This window comes from Corticium candelabrum, chromosome 19, assembly GCF_963422355.1.
Source record: "Corticium candelabrum chromosome 19, ooCorCand1.1, whole genome shotgun sequence".
NCBI lineage: Eukaryota > Metazoa > Porifera > Homoscleromorpha > Homosclerophorida > Plakinidae > Corticium > Corticium candelabrum.
The window spans coordinates 5299548-5321247 of NC_085103.1; the positions used below are offsets into that span (position 1 = coordinate 5299548).

General features: G+C 42.8%; 4 protein-coding genes across 4 annotated transcripts in view; 1 reads left to right on the forward strand and 3 right to left on the reverse strand.

The window, feature by feature from the left end:
• Window positions 1–5071, reverse strand: part of LOC134194776 (uncharacterized) — a 7881-nt gene extending 2810 nt beyond the window's left edge. The window contains exons 1-11 of the mRNA XM_062663742.1: window positions 4971–5071; window positions 4797–4911; window positions 4521–4641; window positions 4032–4147; window positions 3794–3955; window positions 3124–3157; window positions 3026–3054; window positions 2900–2973; window positions 2749–2823; window positions 1392–1454; window positions 1226–1333 (exon numbers count right to left, since the gene is read on the reverse strand). Of these exons, the coding sequence (XP_062519726.1) occupies window positions 1226–1333; window positions 1392–1454; window positions 2749–2823; window positions 2900–2973; window positions 3026–3054; window positions 3124–3157; window positions 3794–3955; window positions 4032–4147; window positions 4521–4641; window positions 4797–4911; window positions 4971–5039 (966 nt within the window). The 5' untranslated portion in view covers window positions 5040–5071. The remainder of the gene's footprint in view (window positions 1–1225; window positions 1334–1391; window positions 1455–2748; window positions 2824–2899; window positions 2974–3025; window positions 3055–3123; window positions 3158–3793; window positions 3956–4031; window positions 4148–4520; window positions 4642–4796; window positions 4912–4970) is intronic.
• An 83-nt stretch (window positions 5072–5154) lies between these two features.
• LOC134195028 (myosin heavy chain, clone 203-like) lies at window positions 5155–7949 on the forward strand. The gene is made up of 3 exons (XM_062664025.1): window positions 5155–5512; window positions 5696–6182; window positions 6250–7949. The coding sequence occupies exons 1-3, from the start codon at window positions 5436–5438 to the stop codon at window positions 7819–7821; spliced, it is 2136 nt and encodes a 711-aa protein (XP_062520009.1). The 5' UTR covers window positions 5155–5435; the 3' UTR covers window positions 7822–7949.
• A 2262-nt stretch (window positions 7950–10211) lies between these two features.
• LOC134194526 (tax1-binding protein 1 homolog B-like) lies at window positions 10212–12795 on the reverse strand. The gene is given in 2 exon segments (XM_062663468.1): window positions 10212–11454; window positions 11457–12795. Coding segments are annotated over 2 exon segments (2364 nt in total). The 5' UTR covers window positions 12726–12795; the 3' UTR covers window positions 10212–10359.
• Window positions 12796–17321: 4526 nt separating this feature from the next.
• On the reverse strand, window positions 17322–21513 carry LOC134194663 (uncharacterized). The gene is made up of 2 exons (XM_062663605.1): window positions 20106–21513; window positions 17322–19085 (listed from the first exon to the last, which is right to left on the reverse strand). Exons 1-2 carry the CDS (start codon window positions 21485–21487, stop codon window positions 17396–17398), a joined length of 3072 nt encoding a protein of 1023 aa, XP_062519589.1. The 5' UTR covers window positions 21488–21513; the 3' UTR covers window positions 17322–17395.
• Between the last annotated feature and the right edge of the window lie 187 nt (window positions 21514–21700).

Here is a 21700-nt window from a genome sequence, read left to right on the forward strand (position 1 = left end):
CTCTGTCTGTCTGTCTGTCTGTCTGTCTGTCTGTCTGTCTGTCCATCAGTCTGTCTGTCCATTCATCTGTCTGTGTGGTCTCATAATTCAGTCTTAAGTGGGTGGAATGAGTGCCTGTCTGACCTTCACCTTCCCCATCTAACAGAACCAAGACATCATACATCAATACTGAAGACCATCCACACATTACAATGTTTGATCTAAATACTGAACAGAATTTGGATTTTGATGTGTCCCTGGCTCATCCGTGGAGTCAGGACATTATTAGGAGGGCTAGCAAGGAAATTGGTCATGCTGCCGTGACAAGAGAAGAAAATAAAATAAAAAAATATTCAGAAGAGCTTGTTCTGAGAGGATATGTATCAAGATGTGTTCCTCTTGTGATAGAACACTTTGGAAGTGGGGCACAAAGGCAGAGTATTTTTGCAGCGTTTGCCACAACAGTCAGCAAATCCAGAAGCCAATTTTAATGCTTCCATGTTCATGTCGTATTGGAGAAAAGATTTTCTACAATTCTGCAAAGATGCAATGCCAAAGTTATCCTTAGAAAACTTTCAAAACTGTCACCTAATCATGGTGATTTAGATAGATTATTTGATTTTGACATTCAAAGTCAAGTCCATTAGTTAATGACTTTGTTGTTTGCAAGGACTGATTTGTATTTAAAAAATCCTAGCATATGTACAAGCAGAATCTGTATGAGAATAAATTATCTGTCTGTCTGTCTATTTGTCTGTCTATCTATCTATCTGTCCATCCGTCTGTCTGTCTGTCTATCTGTCCATCCGTCGGGTTGTCTATCTGTCCATCCATCCGTCCATCTGTCCATCCGTCCGTCTGTCTGTGTCTGTCTGTCTATCTTCTACAATTAATTGATTGATCAAACTGCCCGTCTATGTGCCATTCCCAATCCACACATTCTAGCTATTCAATAATTTACATCACAACAGTAACACACACACACACACACACACACACACACACACACACACACACACACACACACACACACACACACGCACACACACACACACACACACACACTCACTCTCTCTCTCTCTCTCTCTCACACACACACACACACACACACACACACACACACACACACACACACACACACACACATTCTCCTACATCTGTCAGGGTTAGAGGCTTACAGAGGATTCTGGGGTCTCCAAACCCCCAATTCACAGAAAACCCTCCACTATTGCAAAAACTTGCTTACTGTAATTCTTATCACTTCATCCAGCAACTGTTCAGTAGTAGTAGAGAGGATATGTAGAGCAGCCCTATCATCACCAGATGCTCGTCTGAATATCCCACGGCTTCTCACCTACAAACGTCATTCTCAGCAAGTAAACAATTTAATAGAATTAGAAAAATAGTATTGCCAGCAGATGCTTGGCATTTGGTGATGTGATTAAGCGAATAACACTCTTTACAGGAACGTCATCCTACAGAAGAAAGCAAACGGTAAATTAGACTAATACTCTGGAATATCACAGCATTTTCTTCATTCTTATTTTCTTACATTATTGTAGTGCTCAGTACACACAATCTGTTTTCTATCTGTCTGTCTGTCTGTCTGTCTGTCAGTTAGTCTGTCAGTGCCATTCAAGGCGCTGTTCATTAGAATTGATCTTCAACTACTATTTGCATGGTTATAGTTTTAACTTGTAGTTTGCTGTAACCGTGATTCCACTGACCTGAACTGTCATGGATAATATTTTTACTTTTAGTGTTCTGTATGTAAAGGTTTGTGTGCAATAAATGATGTCAGTCAGTCTGTCAGTTAGTCTGTCAGTTAGTCTGCGAGTTGGTCTGTCAATTAGTTTGTCTGTTTGTTTGTCGGTCTGTCAATTAGTTTGTCTGTTTGTTTGTCTGTTTGTATATCATTTATTTCTTACATCAAACTATGATACAATTCTGCAAAGAACTACAGTACTACAGCTAGACTAATGTTCATTGAAAGCTAACATTACAGCAAACTAAAATGCTTATATATAACTAAGTATAATGAGGAAAAATTGGGTGCTGAGAGAGTCAGGCCTCTCAGACCCACCACACAACGTGCTAAGTTTCTTGACATAACGTGCGTTACACTTCTGTAATTGTATAGAAAATCTTGTGCAGCATTAGGTCTTCCTGCTTCATCTGACGAAAAAGCTGCCAGTTTCTGTAAAAATTGTCCTACTTCTTCTCCCCATGATCCAAAATGTTCCATTATCAGTGGGACGACGTTGACTACTGAGCCTCCAAGCAGCTTGTGTTGTTCGTACTTGGACATCTTTCTGGTTTCTCTTCGATTTGCTGCAGCTCCTGTTGCCTCAGCAGAGCTTGGGAAAAAATCTGAGCTCCAAGGGTGTGCCAACAAGATGTCAAGGTCAAGATTAGAACTCAATTTGGCATCAACCATGATAATGTCAGGTCTACATTCAGAGTTAGTATACCTATTCTTTGGATCACGACAACAATGAATTCGTAGACTTCTAAGGCACTCCAACCACACTCCAGCAATAGACTCATAAGACCAAATAGGGCCTCCCCTGTCTTGCAGGTGAGTAGGTGGTATCCACTATCATCCAGTGGTGCATTGCATTTACAGGCCTCTAACCAATCTGAAAGAGAAATGGGCAGTCTATCTGCCTGTCTGTTCGTCTGTCTGTCTGTCTGTCTGTTTGTCTGTCTGTCTATCTGTCTGTCTGTCTGTCTGTCTGTCTGTCATACCCAAAAATGTGCAACCCTCACCGACAAAAACAGCAGATGAAGACTCGCCCTTCCATTCCATATCACAACTGCCAGTTGACTAGCAGCCTTATGTCTCTTCACACATAAACAATACGTATAAGCAATGTCAACACACTTACTAACAAACAACAGGACACCACACATACTGTACCTTGTGCATGTTGTTCACCAACGTCATGCAAAACAAAGCAACCCAAAATATTCGTCTCAAATGTTTCACCGAGTCTACAGAATCAGCTCTTACATTCAACGATCGTTTGGTAAATCATGGACTTACCATTGCCAGGAAACGGGTAAGTGCCAGCCCTTCAGAGCAAACCAACACATTGATATCAATCACTGTAGAAATGAAATGAAAGTCCAACGTATGCTGACCTTATGACACTGATGAATGTGTGTGGAATGTGTTCTAGAATGACAAGAGATGTTGTACAGCTATAGCCAACACTTACGCTACACACGACTTCTGGAGTCTTACACAAACATGCTCATACCATTCCTATGTGATTTTTCAAAGTGTAACTTTGATGTCTCTCAAATGTCTGTCTGTCTGTCTGTCTGTCTGTCTGTCAGTGTGCCTGTCTGTGTCTGTGTGTCTGTGTGTCTGTCTGTGTCTGTCTGCATGTCTGTCTGCATGTCTGTCTGTCTGTCTGCATGTCTGTCTGTCTGTCTGCATGTCTGTCAGTCTGTCTGCATGTCTGTCTGCATGTCTGTGTATGTGTCTGTCTGTATGTCTGTCTGTGTGTCTATCTGCATGTCTGTCTGTGTGTCTGTCTGCATGTCTGTCTGCGTATCTGTCTGCATGTCTGTCTGTGTGTCTGTCTGCATGTCTGTCTGCATGTCTGTCTGCATGTCTGTCTGCATGTATGTCTGCATGTCTGTCTGTAGACACGATATCTCTTGAATGGCTTAACATATCAATATGAAATTTTCAGAATATGAAAATCTTGGCAAAACCAAAATCTCAACGAGATAGAAAACAAGTCATACTGAGAATTTAGTGTCTCTACTGAAATGGTCAGTAGACAGTTTGTATCTGTCTTACTGGACTTTCTTGATGACCAAGACCGAACGTAAGGCAATGAAGCTGTAGGAGCTTGTTGTTGACCATGCAGTCGCAAATCCAGTGTGTCCTCCTCGATGTTGCTTGTATTGTCGTCACCAACTTTGATGTCTTGTTGAGACAACTTTATAGATTTCCTTTCATCTACATCACCAAATACGTCAACATTACGCAACATGGAAAATACAAAATTATTTTGAAACTAGAAAGCGGCGTGTACCATATGGTGGCAATAGATTATCGTTTCTTGGATAGCCGGTGGGCGGGGAAACCTCCAATGGAGGAGAAAAGTCGGTAGATACGTCGGTCATTGCAAGTGAAGAGTGACTACCAGTCCTGCCCAAAACATCAACAATCAATATCAAACGCTTAATTAATCTGTCATTATGTGCAATGGCGCATTAACATTCAAAGTGGGCACACGTCCAGTTGGAATCAAAAATAAAATTTGTGATTTTCGATATGACATTTTACTAAAACTTTGATTAAATGAGTGTAACTCAGTTGCAGCATGGAAGATAATTGCAAACTCTAAGAAAGACATACATCCACTGTCATTTCTATCCGCCCCGCGTACACCAAAGGTCTGGCTATGCGAGACTAGGAGGCCATGCCCCCCATAAGCCCCAGCATCTGGTCTCCCCAGTTTTCGAGGTCCAACGATGCCACTGGCATGCACCACTGCAAGCAGTATTTATATTTATTTTACGTTTGATTGTGACTGGTGGAGGTCGTCTGAGAAGGGATTTCAAAGTTTCTCAGCATGTGGTTCACCAACTTTCTCTGCATTTCAGCATTCTGAATCGGCAAATCTTCCAATGGGACATTCCCTTAGAGTCAGAAATATAAACATGAATCATCAACTACAGTATGTTAGCAAACTCTAATGCATTAATTAATTAATTAATTAAATTGTTAACTAAGTTGCAAATCCAATCTGATTGCATGATTTATTTAGTATAATTTAAAAACACACGACATCAACCTTGAATTGCTCTGTCTCCGTAAAAATTCGCATCAACACTCAACATAGAACGCCTTGATGTAAGAGACTGCACAGGATGTCTGTGGGACCAGTTGTGGCGTGCGTATTGCTCGCGCTAGAAAATGACAAAAACATTTGGTAAGAAAAACGTCGCGAACGTCGCAAACGTCTTACAGCTAACTGATGGAGAATAGTATTCTGCTCTAGAAAGCATCTCTGCAAGTCATGTTCCAGCCAAGACATTCATCTAGGCTAACGTGGTTAGTAGCTATCAATCCTATTAGTTGCGCGTGGGTGTGTACAGTAAAGACATCCAGCTCGCTGCGCTAGAGCTCCGGAACTCTGGGGAGGTCTGTAGCACACGGGAAACCTCGAACTTGCCGGAAGCTCTAAAAACAGAAAGTGACCACGAAGTTTGGGAAGCACAGTAGCAGTGGAAGCTTTGAAGCGTGTTGATATTTCTAAAGAACTCTAGTTACGTAGTGCAGCAAATATTCGCCACGTCATTGCGGTCTAAAGGTCGCTGCTTATCCTCTAAACTCGTGAGTCGATTTGCGCGTGCTGAACGGTGAGCAGCAAGAGTGAAGACACACATAACCTGTCACAGTTTGGCGCCCTAGAAGTGGGCAGAGTGCCATCATGAGTAAGGAAGACACCTCAAACAAAACAACGACAAATGATAGGTCTACTGCTTTCTCTGACGTAGCTACCAAGAGGTATGAGAGGACAAGTGACATTTATGTCTAGAGTGTTGTGTTTGTGTGTAAGAGTCCCTTTAGGGCTGTAGGGATACCCTACTAGATAAGGGCGGGAGAGACGAGAAAAAATGATGGCGACGCGACTGTGGGTGCTACCTTGACGACATAGAAACTACTAATTATTTCATATGTTCGTTTCAGGTCGGAGTATACGGTGGAAGAGAGCAGAAGAATATTAGCAAGCAGTGCTGATGATACCGGAAAATCTGCGTTACAGAGCACGGCTGGTTCGTTTTCGTCTTCTAGCAAATCTGTTGGTAGTACAATGGATGAGCGTGGTGGTGAAGTCGCTCGTTTTCCTGCAAGTGAAGTTCATCTGAGCGGCGATGTTCAAGAGCAAGCATTCGAGGCTCTTCAAAAATCCTACCAATCACTTGCTGCAGAATTTACAAAGAATGGGGAAAAACAGAGGCGACTGCGATCTCAACGAAATGCCTACAAGTTGATGCTCAAAGAGCTGACTAGAGGTAACGGTGGGCTCAATGATAATCAACAGTTGAAAGGTAGGGTAGCTAGTCTGACAATGGAGCTTCAGACTATTGCTGAGGAACGCGACATGGTCAAGGAGAAGCTGCGAGAGATGCAGTCTAAAGATAATGAGAGAAGCTCGACACTATCAACTATTGAGGTAGCCGTGCAGCTGCTTGATGTTTTTTCTAAACTATAATATGTGAGAGTCTTGGTTTTGTGTGTAGCATATGCTAGCGTCTTACGAGAGTGATAGTATGATGCAATCTTCTGTACACGAGGGATTGGGTGAAGAACTTCGCGGTCTCGTTCATAAGCTTGACGTTGCCTCTATTGAATGCGAGAAGTTGCGGTCAGAAAATGAAGAATTACGAAAGAAATGTGAAGATAGGAAAAGTAGAGTTGATTATGGAGATGGCAAGCATCAGACGTCCTTAGAATTAGGAAGCGAGTCTGCAAAATTAGATAGGAAAGTTCAGAAAGAGTCGGTTGAAGCTAATGATAAGCTTGAAATTGAAAAGCAACGTAGATTAGCTGCACAGAAGAAAGCTGAAGAGTTAAATATTCTGCAACAGGACTATCACTTTCTGCTTAAAGAGAATGAAGCTCTAAAATGTGACAAATCAAAACTGAAGAGAGACTGTGAGCAGTTAGAGAGTCACATGAACGAATTATTGTTACGTCAAAAGGCGGTAACTGAAGATACGGGGATGGATAAACGGAAATTGAAAGATTGTGAATCTGAAATCTTTGAATTGCGTAATACAGTAAAGATGTCCGAAACGAGAGAGAGTTCACTGGTAAACCAAGTGGAAACGTTGAAGACGCGTCTAGACGCCGAACATGATATAAATGTAACAACACATAAAGAACTATTAGCGTCACAAGCTGAAGGTAAACAACACATGGCAAGGGTGACAAGTTTGGAAAAGGAAAATATGGAACTCAAAGAACTAATGAAGGCAAAAGAGAAGGTGAACATGACGCTGCAAACCGAACTACAAAATAACAGTAAAGTTGCCGAGGAAATATTGAGATCTCAGTACATGAAGTTCATTGCTCGTCTTGAGTCTACGCTGCGCTTCAAATTGGCGGAACTGGAGAGCGCGAAAAGCGAAGCGTCAAGCCTTCGAGATGAACTCAAATCATTGCGTTACAACCTCGCTATGACCCCTGCACAGAGAAGCAGCGGCAGCAGAGACAAGACAGAACAAATGGAAACAATGTTAAAAGAAGTTTACGAATTGCAGCAAGAAAGTGTCATTATGCGTCACCTTTTGGAACAGCAGAGACCAGCAGTACAGACTATATTCGAAGAACGAACAGGAAGGAAGAATACTTACCATATATCACCATCACTCTTTCATCCACCTCAAGCCACACAGTTGGAAGCTAAAGAGAGTGAGAAAGTACCAGCCGCCACTAAATTTCCTTCCGCATTAGCCAATTTCCCCTTTCTCCCGTTGTCCACGTCAGAACATGCTGTGGGAGTGGCAACACGATCACAACCTTCTATTATACGGTCACAACCTTTTAATACACGGAAGATGGTCAGTTATACACACAGAAGACCGTACAGTGACTCGGATCTTGGAAAGCGTCTGAACGGAATGGGAGAGTCGAGTGGTCGAGCTGCCGTTTCTGGACTTGCTGGGCCTCCTGCATTCATGAAGCCACCGACTGCCAGCAGTTCTCCTCCGATACGAAAACGTTATGTAAACGTAACAGAACTGGAAATAGAAGAGAAAGAGAGTGAGACAGCCACTCGGACAAATCAATATAAACAGACAGGCGTATGACAATCAGATTAGTTACTTTCTTATAACTGTACATCCTTCTATTCTATTTACGTACTTAAATTATGTATTTATAGTTTAAACGTCTATTCAGATGTTGCTGTAATTGAGTTTTCAATGAAGACCATGCACTCGCAAGTGGAGACGGTACCGCATACCAGTCACATAACAGCATACTTGTTTGCTATAATATTGCTCGCTGCATGGTCTCATCAGTGGCGCCCAAACTAAAGGGAAACAGACCGTATGATTCTTTTCCATTTATACTCATTTCAAGTGCGTATGAGGTAAAATCTGGTAAGAGGTCACATTGATTGGGTTCCTTCCTCTTTGATTTCCTTCCCCACGGTGTTCAGTTGTCGCTATAGCTGTCTCTTTCCCATGGGTACGAGCACTAAAACTTCACTTCCAGTTATAATTTAGAGAGATAAGAATTCATGATTGTATAAATGACGTAACCACACAACTAAATTTCGTGTAATTCCGCCACATCGCACACTGATGCGCATCCGCGTGGCGTCTGGACTGTGAGAAATTCGACTGTTTTCATACAACACCCTCCAGCGTATACAACTCGTCCAGTCTCTACTAACTTACAACAAAACTAGAGCGTAACTAAAATATTTCTGCAGTGCGTCTAAAGTAACGCAAAAACCTAAGGTCATGTGATCGCACAACTAGGAAGTACCGCGTGGGCTTGATATAATAAGATTAGATGGCGTTCATCTAAACTAGAACATGTAACAGGATGTAAATGCAAAATGTCTTTAAACTCGTGCAACAATAGCATGTAACCGGTTGTGCACGATGCACACAAATCGACAATGTAACTTTTTTGTAATTATAACGTCTGCGGTACAGTCACTTACCTCGGTACCTTCCTCGAAGTCCCACACTCTGGCGCGGGAGCTCAACAAGTAAAAATAGGTAGTACAGAAAGTCTTCAAATAAGCTCTAACTTAGAAGTCCAATCTTGTCGAGGTACTTTCAAATTCATTATTGACACACTTATATCTAGACTTCCTGCACTTCGGGTAAACTGTGCGTTTACACTATTAATTAATTAATATTAACATTTTAAGATTACTTGCTCGACTCAACAGTCTGCATTTCGTCGCTCTCGGCGTTTCCATGCCGTACACACTACTAGACTACGTAGTAGAAGCTGCAGCCTAATCGTACTTAAAGAATTCCCGGATATTATTAAAATAACAATGTAAATGTATGAAAATTATTATTCCAGATGACAGGTAAATGGAACTGCCAAATGCAGACATGGCACTGTTTTTAATACACACACATGGTTTTCCACTGTTCGAGAACTACAAGCTAGCTTATAGAAACAGTGTCATCAATTATAACCGTCGAGAAGTCACTGTTTCTCGGTAAGACACACACACACACACACACACACACACACACACACACACACACACACACACACACACACACACACACACACACACACACACACACACACACACACACACACACACACACACACACACACACACACACACACACACAACCAACAGACAGACAGACACAGCACACACAAACCATGCACCAACATACACGGGGGTGGGGGGGGGGGAAGGCAACACATAACTCCACCGAGAACTTTCTACAAAGACCAGAAGACAACTCCAAAACAAAACAAAAACATGAACACAACTACTTTATCTCCACTCTTTCCATCTCCCAAAATCATGCAGCTCGTACGTGTGAACCACCTGGTGGGGGTTTACCCAATCTTGACTCTACAACACCTCGATAATATACCACTTTTCCTCTAATTTTGTCATGGTATTGTCAGACGTGTTACTTACACGAACCAAGAAAAGGGTTTCTCTCCCAGTGTTGGCCACGCCCACGCATCATGTTTCCTATGAAATATTAATTCAAGAGAAACGGCTCTCCAACGCCCTGTGTCGCATAAAAAATTACGGTCGACGAATGTCACACGCAATGGGCGATCGATAGTTGTCATGTTGGGCCTAATTCGTGTCTTCCACCAAAAATGTGGGAGGCCACGTGTCCGTGGCGTGTAGCCTCGAACTTCCAGACCAGAAAGCGCGCGCTTTACAAAATGTTGAAAGCAATAACGGAAAAGCTGATTGTATTCGTAGTTTCAGTGTGTTTAGGGAATCCTATCTCTTACAGAAAAATTCGCGTGTGTAATTTTGGTTGAACTTCCTACTTTTGAATTTCAGTTGAGGTTTTTTGTTGTCATTGAGGCCCGGATGCTGCAATAGCAATTTGTGGCAACAAGCATGCAAGCAGCCATTAACCAGACTCTGAATGTTTTGTAAACTACAATACAGCACTGCAATTGCTGTGTCTAGTTTTGGTGTATGCATGTCGCAATGGCCACTGTAGACAAAGTCGTTGAGTCCAATTTCATAGCATAATTGACTAACTGTAGCTCTCCTCATGTTGATTTGATTACATGCATGGATAAAATGCGATTACAATAGAGATTTCAACAACAACGCAACAATGTAGACATACTCTACTTGTTCATAGTCTGTGGCAACGATGCTAGATGTGTCTGTCTCTCAGTTTCTCCTGCAGTTTTTCGATGTCTTCCATCTGTTTCGCGACGGCCGCATCAGACGCCTCTAGCTGTTCCATCATCTCTTGCTCTTTCGTCTTGAAATTGTCTGCCATCAATTGTTTGCTTCTTTCCACCTCTTGCAGCTGTGCTCGAAGGTCTCCCAGTATGCCTTCGAGCTCCTCCTGTTTTTCACTCTCAAACAGCTCAAGTCGGTCAGCAAGTTGTTTCTGTTCTTCTTCGAGAACTTCTTTGGCTGACTTTAGCTTGTGCACTTCTTCTTTTAGATCGTTTTCTCTCTGCCTTCGATCTGCTAGCTCGGCTGCCAGCTGCTCCATGTGTTCTTGCTCTTCGTATGCTGATTGTGATGAGACGTGGACGTATGATAAGTTTGAGTCGCCCAGCACGTCGATGGTGGCTTGTAACTCCAGGCACTTGCCTCGAAGCTGTTCGTTCTCAAGCCTCAGTTTTTCTATCTCCAAATCTGTTTCTGCTTCTGAAATAGCTTGAAGCTCTGCTGTCCTCTCACTTTGTGTTCCATATGCTTTGTGTTGCTCCACTTGTGATTCTTGGTTTTCAAACGAAACGATGAACGCTTTTAGCTCAGCATTCGCTTTTCTCAGATCAGCAATAATCTTCACTGTATTGACATCTGTTTCTGCTTCGTGGACATCGCCTTCCACATCCGTTTGTGATGCTAGCCTTGCATTGGTTTGCTGAAGTTTCTTCAACTTGAGACTGAGGTCATGGCACTCGATGTACTTCTCCTTGTACACATCTGCTCCCATCTTGAGTCGCCTGTTCAAGTCAACAACTTGTTCTTTCAATGCCACATTCTCCTCTCTCAGACTCGACTCATCCATCTGCTCTTTCAGCTGTTTGATAGAGTGCTTCAGTGTAGCTTCTTTGCGTTTGGCTTCAGCCAATTCTCTTTTGAGTGTTTCTTTCTCTTGTTTAAGTCGGTCTCGGGCACGTAAAGCCTGTTGGTGAGCAAGATTAAGAGCATACATTGGCCCATTGTCACCCGGCTCTCCTTGTGCTTCACATTGCAAACGAAACAGCTCACCCCTTGCTACCTCTAGCTCTTTTCTTGGCTGCCCATTATTTCGATAACATTTTCTTGAGCAATATTGGCATCATCTCGAGAAGATGCAAGAGCTTTCTTGGTGCCCTCGAGTTCATCCTTCACAGCTATCACGTAACGTTTCAACTGCTCTTGTTCTGCTCTAACATCAGCCAGTTCAAGGGTCAGTTGATCGGCATGCAGCTTGGCCAGTCTCTCGTGTTCCTGTAAAGTCATTTCTGTATCACCCAGTTTACTCATTAGTCGATCACATTCATAGTTTTGTTGTGCAACTTTGTCATTCAGTTGAAGATTGATGGCCGTCTTTTCTTGAAGTTCCCCCTCACTCTTCGTCACTCGAACGACCAGAGCTTCCTTCTCTTTATTCAAGTCATAAATTTGTTGCTTCAAGATGTCGGACTCGTTGTCCTTTGCTTCATACTTTACCTTCAGATGACTCGACTGCTGCTGTACAGCTTCCAATGCAGCCTGAAGTGACTGAACTTCGCGTTCAGAGTCGTGGACCTTCACAAACAATTGCTCACGTGCTTTCTGCTCCTCACTAATTTTCTTCTTCAAAACCTTGTTGTCACTAGAAGACTCTTCCAGATTAGCATTCAATACTTCCGTCTGCTTCTCTAGTTCCTTCACACGCAATTCAACCTTCAACATCGACTCTCTCTCCTCACCCAACTTCATCCGCAACTCCTCCTGCACCCTCTGCATCTTCTCTCTCTCCGTCTCTGTGTTGACCAGTCGCTCCTTCAACGCTTCTCGCTCCGTCTCGACCTGCTGATGCATCGACTTCAGTTTCGAAGCCTCCTCTTTAGCTCTCGCCAGCTCCTCTGCTACTTCCTGGTTCTTGCTCCTCACCAGCACCACCGACGTCATGTCGCCGTCCTCGATCTCTAGACACTCCAGATCGTCGTCATCCGTTCCACTGATCGGCTGATTCGATATCTGAAACGCAGAGCTGACACCGCGCACGCTGCCGTCTCGAGCGACATAACAAAACTGATAGAACGTGCCGTCATCATGAGGCGGCAAGCGGCGCTTTTGGAAAGTGACCATGACGCGTCTGTCTTCGCTCTTTACGGCCGGTGCCCACTCAAACGTATAGTAATCCTTCGAAGAACGCCATCCGACCTTGTACAGACCGATCCAGTCGCGTGATGAGGCAGTAAATTGTGCGGGAAGAACATAAGATGGTGATATGTCGACACCGGGAACGTACAGCTCGTCCGGTTCGTCGAATTGAACGGAAGAGAAGTCTTTCTTAGAGTCCGTCATCGTAAGAGTGGCCTACAGTGAATATTAGAGCGATTTTGTATGGGGCCCACTGTCACTGCGACGACGTAATGTCACGTGATAAGCATGTGATTGGCTGGCTGAGAGGGTGACATCATGCTGAGTATGCAAATATATTTACTTAACTTAATTTATGTATTGAGTCAACTGTTTGGTCTGTGTCACGAGATTTGTAAGACGGTGATTGATGTTTGTGACGTTACAGTGACTGGACATATTTGCTTCAGCAAACTGCTGAGTTTTGAATCCATTCAGCAAAAACTAATGGAGATGTAGGATGAGCTAGTAGAGTTTACATGCAAGAGTTGATTAATATTGTGTGTGTGGTGTGTGTTTGTGTGTGTGTGTGTGTGTGTGTGTGTGTGTGTGTGTGTGTGTGTGTGTGTGTGGTGTGTGTGTGTGTGTGTGTGTGTGTCTGGGTGTGTGTGTATGTGTGTGTGTGTGTGTGTGTGTGTGTGTGTGTGTGTGTGAGTGTGTGTGTGTGTGTGTGTGTGTGTGTGTGTGTCTGTCTGTCTGTCTGTCTGTCTGTCTATCTGTCTGTCAAATTTTCATATATTTTTATACATCAAAGCTAATACAGGTGAAACTAAAGTAACAGCTAATGAACAACAAGTGTCACAACTACAATTACAATTACACAAATAACAATTAGCATTAAAAAGCTCCCCTACGGAGCCTACAAACCGAAATTTAGTTTACTGAATTGAAAGTCGAACAACATCTAAACTCTGGTCAGTATTCTGTCCATATGTTACTCTGATCATCTTTCTAGCCAACACCGAGGCATTGCAACGCTGAAGTTGTACTGACAAGCGTCTTCTCCAATGTGTTTTAAAATCTGAGGGATTGTTTCTTCCTTCTTCATCTCTATATAGTTTGGAAAGTTTATTGAGGAACGTTGATGCTTCTTCTCCCCACCCACCAAAGTGCTCGAAAACTAGTGGAATAAGGGTAGGAGTGTACCCTCCAGGCAACTGCTCTTGAGAATATTTGCTATGTTTGATGTCTTCTCTTCTTCTTGCTGCAGCTCCATCCGTAGTTGCTGCACTTCGCAGAATGTCCTGGCTCCAGGGGTGAGCAAGGGCCACATCAAGCTCGACATATCCCCCACATGTTGAGTCAAACACAACAATGTCTGCTCTATTGTTGGATGTTGTATATCTATCTTTTGGTTCAATTTGATGCTGGCATTGTAGACTGCTCATGCATTCAGACCAGCACAAAACAACAGAATTGTGAGACCAAACTGGGCCTCCACCCATTTTGCATGTTAATAAATGGTACCCTTCAACATCTAGTGACTTTCCACATTCACATTTAGTGGCCCAAGGTGGTAAAGACAAAGGTAGACCCAATCTGAGAGAAGCCGCCAAGACAAAATTGCCAGATGAAAGTGCAAACTTCTCTGAAGATGGAATGGAATCTAACCATGCTCCTGCTCCTTTACCTCTAATTGAACGCAATCGTGCTGCATCTCGGTTAGAACCAGTTTCAATCAACTGATCTGCTTTCGATTGTACAAATTCTGTTGTTAGACGATGTTGCAACTTTTTTGTGTTAGGCAACAAATCCGACAACGTGGAAATATCTTTGAGATGGTGTTCTAAAGTTAGCCCAATATCACTCGCATGATTAGATGATGTCACTAGAGAGTTGACTTGATCTTGAAGAACAGGAAAGCAATCAGGCAATAGCTTAAGAGAATGTGCCCAGCTGGCAACAAAAGCAAAGGATGCCACTTCGTTTAGGGAAGTCATACCAAAACCTCCTAGTCTTACTGGCAACGTTGCTTGCTTCCACATATTTCCAGTGATGTCAACATTTCCTAGCAAACAAGAGAAGGTAGATTTTGTTTGCTTGTCGTGGATAGTAGCTGCCTGTGCCAGTGTTTCTGGACATGTTCCTCTTGCTAAGTGATTTAGCCGTGTGGTATGACAGTATCTAAGAAGCAACATGGATGCTTGCACATTATCCAAGTCGACAAGCTGTCTACAAAGATCATTCCCTTTTTCTGCAATAGTGGAACATGCTCGTGCAACATATTCACGTTTCCCAATTGGTGTTCCTAGTATCACAATGCCTTCACTCGAAACAGGTATGGTATATTCAGAAGAGAAGGTGTCTTCTTTGTCGTATGAACAGTATATTTCACATTTTGTTTCCTGTATTTCCAATCCTATTTTGAAAAATTCAGGTTGAAGAGTGGAAAAAGCATCAAGGACATGTTTTGCTGGTCCAACTAAGAAAACATCATCAAGATAAGCTAGCACTCTTATTGCTTGGAAATTGCTTTGCAAATCAACCAGGGTTTGTTGTATGCCTAAAGAAAACAGAACTGGTCCTAGAGGATCTCCCTGATGGATGCCTTCTTGAGATGACAAAATAACAGGGACGTTGTTCTGTAGGAAGACCAGAGGACCAAACCCAGAATACATTTGCATGACATGATTTGTCAAGATAGGAAAAGATTTCATCACTTGTTGCAGCAAATGGGAGCGATGGATTGAATTAAAGGCATTTTTAGCATCAGTCTTCAGAACAATCCAGTCATTGTTGGCTTCTAGTAGAAGCTGGATATGGTGTAAAAGAAGATCTGTTCCTCCCTCTGTTGACACTCCATGCTGCAGAGGAGAAAAGAAATTCGAAAATTCACTTTTCATCTGTGCACAAATACATTTTGCAGTAATTCTTCTGAACACTTCTCCAATAGCTATTGGTCGAACGTCTCCTGAGGCTTTGGGCAAAGCAATCAGCCGTGCTGAGGACAACAACCTGGCAATTGAAACAGGGACTGATCCATTGGCAATACAAGAAAAAGCAAAATGCAACTGTTCAGCAGAAACTGTGTTGGAAGCAATAACTTTTAGGTGTTCATATCGCCATCCTGATGGGCCACACCCTGAGCCTCTTGGTGATTTCTTGATGGAATTAAACATATGTTGTTTTGACAAACTGATATGCATAGCAGGCGATGGCATGTCAGTCTGTCTGTCTGTCTATCTGTCTGTCTGTCTGTCTGTCTGTATGTCTGTCTGTCTGTCTGTCTGTCTGTCAATACATATATTTTCAAACATGGAACTATTATACATCACTGCAAAGCACATAACTATAACTAAAGTCCAACACTATCTGTCTGTCAGTGTCTGTGTCTGTCAGTGTCTGTGTCTGTGTCTGTGTCTGTGTCTGTGTCTGTGTCTGTGTGTGTGTGTGTGTGTGTGTGTGTGTGTGTGTGTGTGTGTGTGTGTGTGTGTGTGTGGTGTGTGTGTGTGTGTGTGTGTGTGTGTGTGTGTGTGTGTGTGTGTGTGTGTGTGTGTGTCTGTGTGTGTGTGTCTGTGTGTGTGTGTGTGTGTGTGTGTGTGTGTGTGTGTGTGTGTGTGTGTGTGTGTGTGTGTGTGTGTGTGTGTGTGTGTCTATCTGTCTGTCTGTGTGTCTATCTGTCTGTCAAGCACGCACTAAAGCAGAATGAATTTCGTCTAGCGTCTTGTCTGAGGTTGGGTGTCTGTCTGCCATTCAGTCAGCTCCTTGTAAAATGTGAGTGTGGAGCAGAGCTGGACAGAGAAGGATATCACTTGATTACATGTAAGTATGGGGGAGGTCCTGTCTGGACGCACAACACCCTAGTTTCTGGATGGAGCGAGTGTCTCAGCGATTTGCTCATATGCCACCAGATTGAGCCAAGACACAGATACATCCACACTGAAGATAGACCAGACATCACATTTTACGACGTAGACTCAGGAACAACAAAAGAGATAGATGTTGCTATGGCTCATCCCTGGAGCAAAGATACCATCAAGGGAGCGTCCACGACATGTGGATATGCAGCAACAAAACGAGAGGCAAGGAAGGAAGTAAAGTATCGCAAAGAATCATTACCAGATGGTTCTAAGCCTTTTGTTACTCCTCTGGTGTTCGAACACTTTGGTCGTTGGGGACCCAAAGCAGAGGAATTTTTAAATGAACTTGCAAAGAAGTCCAAAGACATGCTGGGAAGGAAAAATGAAGCAGCGTTTAGAAGCTATTGGAGAAGAAGATTTTCTGTGATTATTCAGAAATGTAACAGTAGAGTCGTTTTAAGAAAGCTATCTAGGCTTTCATTGAATTGTTTGGATGGACAAGACAAGCTAGAGATGGACAAAGCCATTCATAGTTCTATTCATTAATTAAAACGAAGAACAGTAGGAAAGTAGAACTTTTAGTACTGCAGCAAGTGATGTAAGTAGTGACGTTTGATGACAATAAAACAAATCTGTCTGTCTGTCTGTCTGTCAATACATATATTTTCAAACATGGAACTATTATACATCACTGCAAAGCACATAACTATAACTAAAGTCCAACACTATCTGTCTGTCAGTGTCTGTGTGTGTGTGTGTGTGTGTGTGTGTGTGTGTGTGTGTGTGTGTGTGTGTGTGTGTGTGTGTGTCTGTCTGTCTGTCTGTCTGTCTGTCTGTCTGTCTGTGTCTGTGTGTGTGTGTGTGTGTGTGTGTGTGTGTGTGTGTGTGTGTGTGTGTGTGTGTGTGTGTGTGTGTGTGTGTCCACAAACAAATTCCAACAACAGGAAAGCATACACTAATGCCACTCTATTTCAATAAATTATCCATAAATTATATATAGACAACGTATCATATATAACTGTACAATCAATTTCCTCACAAAAACTCCAGATCATAACCCATCACCTTGATAACAGACAAGCAGCTCCGCTCAATAATCTTCACAAAATTCTTGGTATGTACTTTACTCAACATTACTCTCCATTTATGTGGCACATCTACCGACTTTCTTCTCGTGCCATATTCATATCCTCCTCCTCCAGCAGCATTAGTATTCCACATTATCCATCTCACTAAATGATTTGTCATTGGGAGGCCATACAATGACATGAGCTTCATCATCTGACGTCGCGGTTGTGTCGCTAGATCTTCGAATCGAAGTCTGAAATATCGACCAAGCAGCCAATGTGGTGGCTGAGATGCCATGTTTATGTGTCTCATAGTTTCGTTACACAATGCATTTGCATCAGACATAATAATCTCGTTTAGTGTTGGTAAACGACGGCTTTTGTGATGAGAATTACGAAGTCTGTATCGTTTCTCCACTTCTCCTTTGATATTCAAGCGAGAGTGCATCGTCCCTCTTGGATCTCGAACTAGATGGACAATGTGTAACTGAGCTGGTTGACTGCCAGTGAACTCTGGATCATTTCTGATCGCATTTTCATGTACATGTTGTAATATACTCATGTCTGATATCCTTACGGTCTTAACAACGATGACACTCTTAGACAGACAAATTCTGTTCAATAATGCGACGTCAATCGGTGGACAATCGCTAGCACACACATCTGGACAAAGAGGATAATCGACAAGTGTCCTCGAATACAATCGTGCAAACTTGAATGACTTTGATATCAACTCGATTACACTCTTTGCAACACCTTGATCAAACCGACATGTCGAGATGCTTTTCAATAGTTTAATTTTCAAGCCATCCAAGTCCGACTTTCCATCGTAGAGATGCATAATATACCAGAAAGGTTCAAAGAAATAAAACGTGTCGTCACTCTGATCCAACATCGTACCCAAAAAAGACGAACCCGACCTCATCGCTGTCACAATAACCATCAATTTCCTATCAGTTTGGACAGGATACTTCTCATCCAAAGCAGGAAAAAAATCACCAAACGTCGGAACTTTCCGACATCGTTCTGACACATCCGTCTGATTGCTGGTGACCGGTCTACTTCCGTGTTGAGGATTCTCATCACGCATCAACCAATCATCAACATCAAGAGATTGTGACTCAACCTGTCTCCTCCCTGTCTCATTTCCATACCTCCCTTCCTCTCCTTCACTCCATCTCATCTTCACCCCTACAGACACATCATTCCTCTCCATGCGCCGCATCTCATCAAACTTTCTCATCAAGTCGCCAGCCCGTCTCTCTAACGTCTCTAGACTCTTTAGTATCTCACCAGTTAGGTTGTTGACTAGATTCCGCCTGGATGACGATATTGTCACATTTCTTCTCGCTCTAGATCTGATCAACAAATTTCTCTTCACATCTTTTTCTCCTACTGTCTCAGTGAAGGAACGAGCGTGATTGAGTGCAGTGGCAACATAATTGTAGTGATGATGGTACGGACGTGGTTGGTCGTGAGCTGACTCTAGCAGCCAAATTGTTGAGAGTGTGACGACGAGTGTCGTGAGTAGGAAGAAGGTTGATAGACGTCTCATATCCGAACCCACACGCAGTGCAAGGAATGAGCATCTGCGTGCAGGAAAGTCTCGGAACGTTTGTTCACACCCACACATGATAATCACACCACAGGCGTGTACTCTATTGTACTCTAATTAGTGTCGAATTACACTACACACACGCACGCACACACGCACACACACACGCACACACACACACACACACACACACACACACACACACACACACACGCACGCACGCACAGACATACAGACAGACAACAGACAGACAGATTGTTATATTTGAACTCTTACTCTACCAATAACAATCGCTAACTTTACGTATGCATAAAAATAACAGTCAATGAACAAAATGTTGAACGTCTTTATCGTATAGAAAGTCATCAAAATTGCACTTAGACAACTTTGACAACTATTTAAAAATCACACGAGAGTTGCAAGACTGTACAACTACAGACAGTTGCTTTCTCCATCTATCTCTAAAGACAGACAGACAGACAGACAAACAGACAGACAGACAGAAAAATATAAAGAATATTGTTTCAAGAGACATCCACATAAACATAAATAGTTGTAGGTAGAACCAAGCCCTATTGGCTTGGGTAGTATTTAGTGCTTAGATGGTGTATAATAGTTCCAAGTTCAAAAATATATGTATTGACAGACAAACAGACAGACAGACAGACTGACAGACAGACAGACTGACAGACAGACACTGACAGACAAACAGACACTGACAGACAAACAGACAGACAGACATTCTGCAAAGTGCAGCAACTATATGGATGGAGCTGCAGCAAGGAGAGAAGACATCAAACATAGCAAATATTCTAAAGAGCAGTTGCCTGGAGGATACACTCCTAGCCTTATTCCACTAGTTTTTGAGCACTTTGGTGGGTGGGGAGAAGCCTCGACGTTCCTCAATAAAATTTCCAAACTGTATAGAGACGAAAAAGGAAGAAACAATTCCTCAGATTTTAAGACACATTGGAGAAGACGTTTGTCAGTACAACTTCAGCGTTGCAATGCCTCACAGACAAACAGACAGACAGACAGACAGACAGACAGCATGTAACATACAGAAAGAGTCAATTTACATATAATGTATTAGTCTATCCAAATAATAAATAATATGCTCTACAATGGTAACATTTCAGGTACGTAACCGAGTGCCTTCATCATTTTGCTACACTTCTCTTCGATTATTCTAAGCAACGATTTTCCCTGTTCGAGCCTCAGCATATTCCTCCACTTGAAAGGAACAGCCTCCGACTTTCTCCACGTGCCATACACTCCACCATGCACCGATGACCCCTTCGTATAATGTCTGATCCACTCATCCAGTTTTTCAGTTGGTTTTATTCCATAATGTGCATACAGCTTCCGCATTTCTCCATGAGCATCGTTGGCTACATCTTCAAACCGCACACGAAGATACTTTCCCTTCAACCACTCAGGCTGCTGATCGCCCACTTCCATTTGATCAAGAGTCTCTCGACAAAGCCATTCCACATTAGATTCGACCAACTTTTCTGTTGACGGCATCTCACCTTGATGGTTCGGGTGTGTGTACATATACATTCTCTGTAGCAGACCCTTTATTTTCAATCGTGAGTGAATCGTTCCTCGAGGATCGCGAACGAGGTGTAAAACATGAAGCTCAGCCGCATTGTCAATATTCCGAACGCTCTCTACGACTGCTTTTAACATGTTCAAGTCGAATACTCGTAACGCTTTAATCATAAATACTTTCCTTGACAAGCAGCCTTTGTTCATGATCGTCACGTCGATTGGAGGACAGTTAGCAGGCTGACATTTCGTCGGACAGAAAGGAAGCCGAGTGAACGTCGAAGACCAGTCTCGAGGAAAAGGGAGTCCACGACTGACAGCCTCAACGCTTCTATAACTAACCTGGCTGGAATCAAATCTACAGGTGAGCATGCTCTTTAGGAGCTCCTGCTTCATGCCATCATAGTATGACCACGGCTGGTCTGGATACAGTTTTTCCAGTAAGAAAAATGGCTCGAACATGTACAACAATTCATCACTCTCTGCAAACATTTTGCCTACAAATGAAGAGCCTGAGCGCATGGTCGTCACCAAAACGACTAACTTCCGTTTCCCTTCCGTAAAGGCCGGAAACAACACATCAACAGGCTGCAGTAGTTCTTCAGGCGACTTCTTATCGAGTGAACTTATAAAGTAGCATTCACTGTTCGTCGCTTGCATTCCCGTCATCTTTCCTCCCATTTTCATGGCCGTCTGCTCAAGGAAATTCATTTTGTCGGACAGCTGACGCACTCTGGACATCATTTCGTCTGTCCGGAGCTCATCTAGGTCCACGTTTCCGGGTTCCTGCTGGTGGAGAGAAGACTTGAGAGATCTCATGTCGTCAGATGGAGGGAGGTTGCTGATGGAATGTCTGCAAGTGTTGGTAAATAGGTGATAGAGTGTCCAGACGATGAGTAGAAAGAGAAGACAGAGAAACAACGGAAAGTTGCATGAACGTTTGGAGATCACCATACTGTCTTTATCCCACCGACACGTGACCACACGTCACAACACGTGACTACAAAAATGCACGTGACTACACTTACACGTGACACGTGACCATACAGACAAAACCATGCGGAGCAATACGTCACTAAAAGGATTTTAAATTAAATTAAATAGACTTTAATTAATCTAGTCTGCACATCTAGACTCAAGTGCGACATTTTAATAAGCTCAAAACTG

What these genes read in the sequence shown, in the direction of transcription:
- LOC134195028 (XM_062664025.1), top strand. Translation starts at nt 5,436, where the DNA reads ATGAGTAAGGAAGACACCTCAAACAAAACAACGACAAATGATAGGTCT. An exon ending in TCTGACGTAGCTACCAAGAG is followed by an intron (nt 5,513 to 5,695) that starts GTATGAGAGGAC and finishes TGTTCGTTTCAG; the next exon opens with GTCGGAGTATACGGTGGAAG. An exon ending in CGACACTATCAACTATTGAG is followed by an intron (nt 6,183 to 6,249) that starts GTAGCCGTGCAG and finishes TTTTGTGTGTAG; the next exon opens with CATATGCTAGCGTCTTACGA.
- LOC134194663 (XM_062663605.1), bottom strand. Translation starts at nt 21,487, where the DNA reads ATGGTGATCTCCAAACGTTCATGCAACTTTCCGTTGTTTCTCTGTCTT. An exon ending in GTACCTGAAATGTTACCATT is followed by an intron (nt 19,086 to 20,105) that starts GTAGAGCATATT and finishes AGAGTACAATAG; the next exon opens with AGTACACGCCTGTGGTGTGA.